This window comes from Aedes albopictus, chromosome 3, assembly GCF_035046485.1.
Source record: "Aedes albopictus strain Foshan chromosome 3, AalbF5, whole genome shotgun sequence".
Taxonomy (NCBI): domain Eukaryota; kingdom Metazoa; phylum Arthropoda; class Insecta; order Diptera; family Culicidae; genus Aedes; species Aedes albopictus.
In genome coordinates, this window is record NC_085138.1 from 28930850 (window position 1) to 28942435 (window position 11586).

The window sequence follows — 11586 nt, forward strand, 5'->3', positions numbered from 1 at the left end:
ACCTCTCTAATCTTGGTAATGATCCAATGTAGTGCTCTCACTAGTGCTTCTCCACCGTCTTTTAGTAACTCGCTTGGAAGTGGATCTGCTCCCGCGGCTTTGTTGTTTTCAACCGGCTAATCTCCTAGGGGAAATGCAAGGAGAATTCCGGGAGGGGTCCTGAAAAAAAATCCCTGAAGGAATCCCAAGTCGTACCCGGAGATCCTTAAAAAATCCTGGATGGAATTCCGAGACGAATGCATGAGATATTCTCGAAGAAATCCCACAGAGTTCATCCAGAGATTTTTAGTGATTCTTCCAGGGCCTTTTCCGAATTACCTACACGGGTCCCCTCCTTAATCTCTTCAGAGATCCCTTCCAGAGCTCTTTCATGAGATTCCTCCAAAGATTCATTCTAAGATTACTCCAAGAATATCATCTAGGTTTCCTTTCAAAGGATTTTTTCAGGGATACCTTGCGGGATTCTTACTGGAACTTGTCCCGGATTTCCTGCAGATCATTTTTGGGAATGCTTTTAGGGATTTCTTTAAAACTTCTTTCAAAGATTCTTTAAAGGATACAGCACCTTATTCGCCTGGGATTCCGAAAATTCTTTCTAAGAATTCTGGAGATACCTGCAGGGGTTCCTCCAAAAACTCATTATATGATTACTCCAGGAATACCTCCCTGGTTTCCTTCACGTATTCTCTCAAATACTTCCTGCCTTTTGGGATCCTCTGAAATTTGTCCTGGTTTTTCTTAAAATAGGTTCTTTAAAACATTCCTTAAGGACAAACGTCTTGACATCCCGCTTCATTAGTGCATTAGAACTTCAGACGCACAAATCTCAAGAAGCAAGCTTCAAACAACAGTGCATTTTATTATTCTGTTCTTGCTCACTTGTAATTAGCTTAAAATGAGAAGCTAAGGTGCGTTGGTTTTGTTTACGACGAGATTTGTGCCCTCAAAATCGCGAGAAGGTGCCGAAGTCGGCCATTGTGGCGGCCATTTTGGGATTCTAACAAGTCTGTCCATAAACAAGATGGTCTTTCTTTTCTGGACAATCCTATGAAGTCCGCTCTGCTTAGTCATACAAAAAAAAATAATTTGTATGCAACACGGTTTTTGCCCAAACATCAAAAAGAAGAAACAGAGATTACCACTATTGGCGCTTTCACCCTATTGAAGTTTTAAATTTGCGGACAAAATATTAAATGTACTTGCAAATGTACCTGTGATCGAGCCTGGACTCCCCTACTCACTATTCATGGTCTGAATCCACTTTGAATGCGTCCGCAATAATTCTTTAAACATTGCAGCAATGCTGTTGCATATCGATACATATTCAATCTACTGACTGGAAAGCTGAATCCAACATCTCCATAATTTCGAAAACGGCAGCCACTGATATTACCACGCCACAGGGATTGCAACAACACTGCTATGCTTCGGTATGGTTCAGGTTCGGTGTCCTCGTCACCAATGCATCCCAATTTGAATTCTCCGTATTTTCTTTATCCATCCTGGCTCGGAAAGATCCGCTGCTCGCATAGAGTATATCCGTATTTGCCTAGCGCAAAACTTCTTCGTCCTCTCTTTACAGAAAGTTCTCAGAACAGAAAATTTGAAATTCTAACGAGAGGCACTCTCACATTCCCTCTGTAGGTCTACAGTGGACGGACAGGGAGAAAAATTTGAATCTCAAATCTGTGCCCGAACGACAGTCTACTGTAACAGAATAAATAGTGCTCCCTAGGGAGCGATCTACTCAGTCATCGTCTCGTCGTCGGCGCGATCGGTCGTCTCTCTGAACTAGCTCTGGAAGAAGGGGTCAAGTGAAGTGTGAATAGTGCTGTGTGAACAAGGATCAAGATAAGGATACTGCCTGGTTGATTGGTGGCAGAGAAGAAGGATTCTATTAGTCGTGAACTGTTAACTTGGTGATCAACGATCTTTCCATGGAGAGGTGTGACTTCAGTGATTCTTGAGTGATTAGAAACAAGATCCAGCCCGTCAAGGTGCTAAGTGGAACCTCCAAAGTCATGGAGGCTAAATTGTGGATAGTGGTTGTTGCATGTTAGTATACCTTCAATGTCGTATTTAGATCTGTGTACTGAAAATCGCGTGTGATCGAAGAAATGTCGAAAATGAACGAGATTTATACGCCAAAATCGGAAATGACATCATACGAAAAATATTTCCTTCAAAAGGAAGCGCCATCCTCCGTCGTGCAGCAGCTGTACTCGTTGTTATCAGTGCCTAGACAGTACACTTTATAGTGCTTGCTCACAGTTATATTGCCTCTATCGTCCAACGAAAACTTCAAAACAGAAGCCAAGAATTTGGACCAGGCATCAGGACTCAGTCACAACATACATATATATGTATGCTATACGTTCGTTATCAGTGGTCTTCTCAAACGTGCAAAGCTTGTTCGCGACAAAGTCTGGACGTGGGAGTGGGTATTGAGTGTTGATTAACCGGGATTACCGAGTTAAAACCTTTTTTTTCAGTGTATGCTAGTAAGTTTCCTGAACCCAATTGGTTAATTGAATCCTTTTGTAATTGCTTTCCGCAATAAACCATAACATTGCGTTATCTATGAGGTTCTATGAACCTTTTCGTATGCAAGATCAACCAAACTACCCAGGAGTTCAGAACCTTAGGTCTACACTCGTAACCAAGAATTTCTCTTGAGATACCTAAAGAGGTTCCGTCTATGATTCGTCCAAGTACTCCCGAGATTCTTCCAGAGATTTTTTTCTGGGATTTCTTACGAAGCATCTAAAGTGTCCATTAGACGGGCAAATATTGCTAATTAGAAGAAAATTTTCCACTTTCGGAAGATTGAAAAGCTACCGCAGCTGTCAGACTGATGATTTTCACCAATGTATCATCAATCAGTCCAACGATACCTTGGATCAAGCCTTGGATACGACGCCGATGATCATTGTTTGTTGTTGCTTTTCAGAACATTTCACTTTGCAAGCATGCTTTGATTTGACCAAACTTTTCAATGATACGATCATTTTCATGGCTGCGGTAGGACTTTGACAGCTGCGGTAGAACTCGGCGCCTACCGCAGAGTGGAAAATTTTCTAAAAATCCGCAATATATTTGTCCGACATTTATCCAAGGTTTCCATGATTCACGTTGTGTTGGGCATGTTTGCCCAAATATTTATCATCATAGAAAACAGTCTAATGGCAATTTAAGATTACTTTAGGAGTTCCTACATTTCTTTAAAATTCCTTCAGAAATGTCTGTAGAAATCTTTTCTGAGATTCCTCCAGAATTTTTTTCTAAGATTACCAGCCTTTTCCGGGAATTCCTTCCGTGGTTTCTCCACAAATTTATTCTAGAATTCTTCTAGAATTTCCTTCCGTGATCCCTCATGCCTGGTTTACATTGTTTAACTGAAACGAGCAATTCACTTGCTAACTTCTCAAAGATGTCCAATCCAATGGAATGATGTGTTTAGACTGAGCAAATGACTTGAGTATTCACTTGAATGCTCTTGAATGCATCTCAGTTGAAGCAAGTGTTTACATTGTTCAACTCGTGCGGAGCGTAAGCAAACTGAATTGAATTCATCTCACTGACAGATGACTTAACCCTTTATAAGGCAGTGGCAACTATATTGCCACCTTATACATATATTTTTTTCTGTTCGTTTAGAAAATTTTTACAACTTCTGTTTTAACTGATAGACACATTAGGCCTTTGTGAACACTCATGATTTTTTTGAGCCATAACAAATATAAATGGGCTTTTTTTAGAACAAAATGTGTCTCCAAAAACTGCCATTTTTGAGTGCATGAAGGTTTATAAGCTCAAAATTCTGTTATGGTGAGCGAATTGAAAATCGAATGATGGGGAATGAAAGGCCTATGTTCCTTTTACTTGTGGACAAAATTTCAACTTGATTGCTTCATTTCTTTTAGAAACTCAGCCTTTTGAAAAAATGTACTATAATAAATGGACATGTACTGAAATTGCCATATCGTCCAAAATAGTTGACCAATCGAGTTCAAATCCACATAAGTAATTTATGAATATTAGGGCAATAACCTGTGAAAAAATCAGCATGATTGATAAACGCATCACAAAATAACATTTTAAACTTTGTTGACAAAAAGTTAAAATTTAGACCATTTTTTTTTCATACAAAATCGACCATAGAATTTTTGAAAATAAAATCGTTTTTGTTCATTACACCACATGTACTTTATATTCCAATGAAGAACGAGTGGATTCCGTGCCTGGTTCTCTCGGCCTTATAAAGGGTTAAATTCAGCTCACATGAATCGCGGGTTTAGACGGGGCAAGTGAGACGATTTCGTTTGACTTGGATGAAAAAGTTCAACATGTTCAATTTTCCTCCAGGAGTTCTCTCGGCGATTTCTTCAGGAAGCTCCTATAGAAACACCTTCCGTCTGGGATTCCTTCCTGGAATTTCATGCGACTTCACTCCTTCCACAGCTCCTTCTAAGATTTTTTTTATTCTTCGATCACTTAACCTAATTTACAGCTCTTTTTGTCCACTGGGGCACTGCGTGAGCGATTCCAATTGGAAGCTGTACTTACACTTCGTACAGCGCCTAAATGTATTCTATTCTTATTCTACTATATCGAACTGGTTGCCGTTGCGCTGCTTTCACTTTCTACGCTATCATGGTATGATGAACACGAGGATGCTGATGTGTGGCTGTTGGTTGTACCTGTTTCCAGCCCGATTGGGGGTCCATTATGGGTTGCCGTTCGCCGATGTCCAAGTTTCCGGGTCCGTTTGAGCCATGCACCCTCATTCTTGTTTACGGACGTATCCACTTTCTAACGAAGAGGGTCAGTTTCAGCTGCTTTCATGGTAGGCTGACCATCCGTTCCGTATTTAACGGGACAACAAAATTTTCAAACACTCGTCACTGGAGCATAGTTAACGTTTTTGACTCAATTATTCGTTCTTTCTAGCTGAAATAGCATTATTTACATCATGCAGTTCTGTTTTTGGACATTGATTTGCTTTTGTTGAGTTTCCGAAATGTGTCCCGTATTCAAACGGGACAAATCTGGTCAGCCTATCTCAGGGGGAAAGAACAACTGACGAAAGTGCCGGGGCTGGGATCGAACCCATGATCATCTGCTTATGAAGCAAACGTGTGACCAATTGCGCCACGGGCCCCGGCCTTCTGGGACGTCTCCAGTAATTCTTTCGAAGCCTTCCAGGAATCCTACAAGGACTTCTTTCAGTATTCCTCCAAAAACTTTTCCGGGATTCTTTCTGGAACTACTTCGGGGATTGCTTCAAGAACTCCATTAATTTCTTCAGGGCTTCTGTCAGGAATTGCATCTGGAATTGCTTTAGGAACTCCTTCATGGATTCCTTCGTTAATTTCTTCCGGGATTCCGTTGGGAACTCTTGCCGGGATTCTCCCGGGAAGTTCTTCTGGAATTCTTTCAGAAACTACTTACGGCATTTCTTTAGGAAACCTTTCCAGGATTCATCTAGGAACTCTTTTGGTTTCCTTCAAAGGTTCCGTTTGGAATTCCTGCACATCCTTGTGGAATTCTGTCAGATGTTTCTTATGGACATCCTCCAAGAGATTATTAGTGGGTAATTGGAGAAAATCCTCCTGCTCCTACAGTTGTTATATATGGCATTCCTCATGAAGTTTCCACATGATTTCTTTGAGGAAATACTCCAGCAAGTTCCTTCTGGTTTTCCTCCTCAGATGGAATCTTTCAGGAATCTTAGAAGAAAGTAGGTATCTCAAAAGAAGATTCTGAAATAATCCTAAATAACGAAGAATATTATCAAGAACTCCTTGAGAATCCCATAAAAAAATCCTGGAGGAGTCCTGGGACAAAATTGTGGAGAAATGAAGAATTTCTTGGAGGAATCCCAGAAGGACCTCCTGGAGGGGTGCCAACGTGCCGTCATCAAGTCATAAATCAGCACATTTTCCCCATACAAGCCATTCCAAGATACTTTTGAGATGTCAGACAAACTCAGAAATCAAAACTTCAGTTCAATACTTGAGACTATTTTTTGCTGCTGCAATGAGTATTGTGTATTGCTAATGTTTTCTGCATCATTTCGAAGATCAATAAGCATTGTTAAGTACATAGTTTTGAGATGTTCCGGATCATTCAAATTCCCCTGGAGCACCATTTTCCCAATCATCTGTCCAATTTTTGTCGCGAACAAGCATACCCGCCGAAACATACAGAACTGTGACGAAGTAGCATCGATGCACATGGGATGCCGGCGTGCCCACGGTTTCGTCATTGTGATAAGGGTGTTGCGTTGCGTTGTGAGGTTCGCTTCTCGATCATTGCCGCCGTTGCGGCCGCGGCCTTATCAGCGGGATTCTCTGACTCAAGCAACTGGGGGCTGGCGCCTGAGCAGCATACACGCTCTCCTAACTCAATTTGCCATTGACCCTAACCAATGGCAACTGCTGACGGGATCACACACAGTGTGCTTGCTTGGCGCTTCGCGGCGAACGAATCTTTCAATTCAATTTCGAAATTTGCAAATTCAATTGATCGTTATTATGGATGCGTCGTATTGAGATGAAAGTTCAACGTGTTTTTATTCTCTTGCATGTACGATCGTCAATTCATCACTGCATCAGTTGCAGTCTGCATCAAGTGCGGCGATGGGTTCGATATATTTCCACCAAAGAGCGAAATCGTATATCGATTGGAGGCTGATGTCACGCTGGTTCCGGATCTGCATTCTCAGTCCAACTACGTCTGGACGATGATCGGATGGTTGCACGTGCAGCGGTATGATCCTAAAAACCTAGCCGTTAAGGTGAGTAAAATTTGTTGTTGTCATAGTGTTCATAGTGATTGTGTTAGTATACAGAGGATCCATTACACATGATAAATAGTTGGCCAAAAAAGCTGTACAAAAAATGAATCAAATTTGGATTGATCAGCTATGATATTAGATCGTTTGCACGAGCTGCCACGGAGTCACCGGCCTCTCCCTGATTCACTACTGATATTATGTTCGCTTGTCGATTTTCCGGAATACGTGCGACTTGTCCAGCCCAGCGCAGCCTGCCATGTTTTAGTAGTTTGACTTACTTCTTGATCGAATCCTTTAAACGTTCAATTATTTAAAAAAAAACCACCAAACACCACTTCGCTAGCAACATTACTAATGGACCCACGCTGTTTACCAGTGATCATGTATTTCGACTTGCTGGTGCTGATTGTGTGGCAAATTCCTGTTGTCTCCCTTTCAAAAGTCACAAATGCCTCTTCCACGGCTCGACTGTCAATTCCAATGATATCATTCGCAGAATCTAGGAGCATTTGTAACCATGTGAAGCACGAAGCACGACGAAATTTCATCCGTAACACAAACACTTAATTTAGACCCACCTAGCGTGGCACGAATCAGCCTAATCAGTTTCATCGGAAAGCCATGTTCTATCATTATCTGTCATAACTTGTTTATTTTCACTGAAACGTATGTACGTTGTTTTGAAATCAATAAATAGAAGTGTCAAGTTATACTGAGAGAATTTATGCAGGATTTGTCGCACATTAAACATTTGATCCCTCGTTGATTGGCCCTCAAGAAAACCAACTGGGTATTCGCTGAAAAAGAACTCCTTCAGCGGTCTCAATCTTTTGAATAGAATACGTGACACGATTTTGTATGCTGAACTGACGAATGCTATTCCTCGGTAATCGACGCACTCCAGCTTGTTTACCTTTCTATAAAGAGACATATGAGGCCTTTCAAGCAGTTAGCAGGTAATTCGTCTTCATTTTCATTCCATATCTTCAACAGAGTACGGTGAAGTCTTGCGTGAAGTACTTCCTGAGGCTTCAGCCGGGAGATTTCAGTAGCCTTGATCTAGGATAGCCTTGATGTTCTACAGCTCTTTCATTTAGCATCGTGGGCTCCAAAGCTAGTTTATCGTCAACGATACCAACTCTGTTCGGCGACGCAATGATGTTCTCTCCATTTATCATTTAAGTCTCAAAATACTCTCTCCACCTGGCAGCTACAATACTTTTATTCCTTAACAAGTTTCCTTCACATAACAGAAGATAACGCTGTTTTTCTCCGCCCTCCATTATCAACACAGATCGCCTTGGACGATTACCATTTTCCGGACCAGAGCAACGTGACTGCCCTGCTGGAGCCCTTCCGGGTAGCATTGGCCAACGATAGTTCCGTCCTAAGTGTCCTTTTCAAAGAAAACGAACCCATCTGGTCCGGTAACATTAAACGTGCGATGGCGTCGCTTCTTCAGGTTTACGGTGACAGCCCCGGGGCTTACGTAGTGGACGAACAAGGCATTTTCGGGAACTGTCCGACCGAGTACTTCGTGGTTAACAAATCCAATGTGTTTGAAATTTCCAAGACTTACGACATGGGTGGCTGCAATATTTATCCGGGCGCGATCTATCTGACGAGGAGCAATATTCCGTTGAACATTTGTACTCCCGACAAGCAGAACCAAGCCATCACTTCCAGGATAGCAAACTACAAGCTGAGGAAGGTGGAACCGTATCGTTACATTCTACTGGAAATGGACGGAACAATGCGAACCAACGTACGAACGTTCGAGTCGTATTATCCGCAATTCTTGTACACCAAGATTCAACTGAAGTATGAAACGCACAATTCCATCGACGGACCGGATCAGGTGTTCAACGTTGTTCAGGGAATGTCACTACTATTCAGTCCAATGTTGTTTGTTAGTCCAGATGAAGAGGCTACCGGAGGAAGGAGTCCCAAATCGAAGGACAGCTTGGTGAAAAAGACGGCGGATCTGCTGAACACTTTGGCGGATAACTTGGAATCGGTGGATTTAAAGCTCAAAGAACCATACGATGAAACTGTGTCGGAGATCATCCGGTTGATGGGAACGATGGATCTAGAAACGTTGAAGTTGCTGTTCGAATCGATTGATCTAGGAACGTCTTATCGCCAGGAGACGGCAAGAAACATTTTACTGGAAATAATTCCTCGTACTGGAACTTCGCCAACGATACTGCTCACGCGAGACTTGATCATTAACCAGCAGGTCAACCCGGCTACGGCAGTGCAGCTGTTGATTTCTTTGCCATTCTACATGTCCGAACCGTCGTACGAAGTGGTCAAGGAGTGTGAGGTTTTCTTGAGCTTTGGAACAGACCGTCCGGATATCAAACATGCAGCGGTTTTGAGTTACGCAACTATGATTTACAACACGTTCATAGCTGGCAAAATGACCGCTGACAATTTCGAGAAGTACGTCAAGATCTACTTCGATATGTTTTTGAGTAAGTTGAGTAATGTAATTCTAACTGGAACCCGGTCAGACGGCTTGGTTTCAGCAAGAACTTATCAGGTATGTCTGGTGGTAGGATACATGCTAATCCCATTCTTTCCACAGACAGTTTTGAATACGAACAACAGATGCTCTACTTGGAAGCACTGGGAAATCTGCAGCTGGAAAACGTAGCCGAATACTTGGACCCGATCATCAAGGCAGACTATCCTCAGAACACCGACATCCGCTTCCTGGCCATGTGGGCAACAATGCCTACGGCTCATCTTAGGCCGAACCAGGTCTATGAAACCTACTGGCCCATCTTCCACTCGACATCCAGTCCTTTGCAGTTGCGGGTGGCTGCCTTTACGATGCTGCTGGTATCTAATCCGACTCCCGGCCGGCTGCTGGGCCTGTACAGTGTGATCAAGAACGAAAACGATCCGCACATGATCAATTTCTACCGGACGACGGTGCTCAGTATATCGGAAACGACCTATCCGTGCTATCAGCATTTGTAAGTTTTTCGATCGTGTTTTTATCCCTACGATTTATCTATCGTTATGATTACCATCACTAGGAAGCAACTCCTTGCCTACATGACCCGACAGCTTCCCAAGACACCGCCATCCAAGTATTGGGTTACAGGAAACTATCTGTTCGACTATAGGGATCGCAAGTTCCACATCGGATCGATGCTACAAGCCTTGCTAATCGGTAGCCACCGAACCGATCTACCCATGATGGCTTACATCAAATTCGACACCGAAGCTTTGGGACGGTTCACCGGCCAGCTAGGGGTAGGTTTCGGCGGTTTTAACAAATAATTTCTCATACCATTCTAATTCCTTCCATCCATCTACAGCTCTACATCAAAGCCCGTGGTCTAACGGATGCCGTTATTCATCGATTGACCAAACTCAACTCCAGCTATCTGAAGCTCGATCGGTTGTCCAACATTCTGAAATCGATGAAAATGCCCACCTCGAATCCAACTCCGTTGCACTTTGAGTTCATCGTCCAGTTTGAAGGGAAGGCTGTGCTGTCGTACCATCTCAATCAAACCACCTTCCACAATTTAACCGATGGAGACCGTAAGTATCGCCACGCCCGCTCTAAGCGTTTCACTTTATATACGACCCTTTCTTCTTCCATCCACAGTGATCAACCGAATCAACTTCCTGCTCCGGGACAGCCACATCAACATGCAAATCGTTCGGCGGCCCTTCATGATCAAGTACGCCCTACCGACGCTCATCGGAACTCCGGCGGACATCCTGATCGAAAACACGGTCCTGGCAACGATCCGAGGAAACACCACCCAGCAGATGATGATGGACAAGGTGGCTCGTAGCAATCAGGTGGATCTCCGGTACTCATCGTACGCCGTAGTCAAAATTCGAAGCTACAATCCGATTGAGGACATCGAGTACTCGACAATTCGCGAGCAGGGCTTCCTGGTGTACATACCGATCAACAATGAAATCGTGTGGGACATTGCCAGCAAGTCGATTAGCTACGCTTTCTATCGACCGGATGGTTTAACCAGTGGAATATCGCTGAAGAGTAGAACGAGAAACATTCCGACGGATTCTCTGGTGTTGCGAGATCGACTTGAACCTAAGGAAGAGGAAATCGCCGGTTTTGGATACACATTCGAGGACTTGGGTATTCAGTTCATGGCCAGAGCTCACGAGGATTATACGAAAGACAACGTCATGTTTATGTTGGAGACGGATGTGCTAGACAACGCCAAGGTCCTTTCTGGTGCACCGTTTTCCTTGGTCAACCACGTTCTCAGAGTTATCAACCTAATTCAGCTGAATACGATACACATCGGTCGCGATAAGCATTTGACCCTCCTCGTGTCCAACAAGCAGAAAACTCGTCTCCAAGGAACGTTCAAATGGGACGAAGAGAACTACTCAAAGCAGCCGAACGTTCCGGAAAACGAAGTGTTCCGAGTCAATCTGATTCTGGCCCATACCATCCCAAAGCCGGAAGGCGAAGGCAGTCGCGACGAGGTCAAAGTGCTGCACAAATGGGAACTCACCTCGCAGTACACCGACTACAAGAGCAACAACGCGGCCAAGTTCTTCTTCTCGCTTACCCGGCAAGAGTGGAACAGTTCCAACTGGAAGGTGAGTGTTCTTTTTCAATTTAATTAAACTCAATTATAATCAATTTCCAATGTCCCCTGGGGAGGAGACGTGTCGCTATATTTTATCTACTACAGAACTTTGCACAACGCAATGCATAAGCGGCATAAACCGATTTTAACTGATTGATTGGGGTTCGCCAGAAACGAAAAAAAATGATT

General features: G+C 43.2%; 1 protein-coding gene across 2 annotated transcripts in view; it reads left to right on the forward strand.

Moving 5' to 3' along the window:
- The first annotated feature begins 1748 nt into the window (after positions 1–1748).
- Positions 1749–11586, forward strand: part of LOC115263428 (vitellogenin-3) — a 54823-nt gene continuing 44985 nt past the window's right edge. Inside the window, exons 1-7 of one of the 2 annotated variants that reach the window (XM_062859037.1) lie at positions 1749–2055; positions 6618–6799; positions 8094–9276; positions 9390–9783; positions 9847–10066; positions 10132–10360; positions 10428–11407. In XM_062859037.1, the coding sequence (XP_062715021.1) occupies positions 2022–2055; positions 6618–6799; positions 8094–9276; positions 9390–9783; positions 9847–10066; positions 10132–10360; positions 10428–11407 (3222 nt within the window). In that variant the 5' untranslated portion in view covers positions 1749–2021. The remainder of the gene's footprint in view (positions 2056–6617; positions 6800–8093; positions 9277–9389; positions 9784–9846; positions 10067–10131; positions 10361–10427; positions 11408–11586) is intronic. The other variant, XM_062859038.1, reaches the window with a different exon arrangement.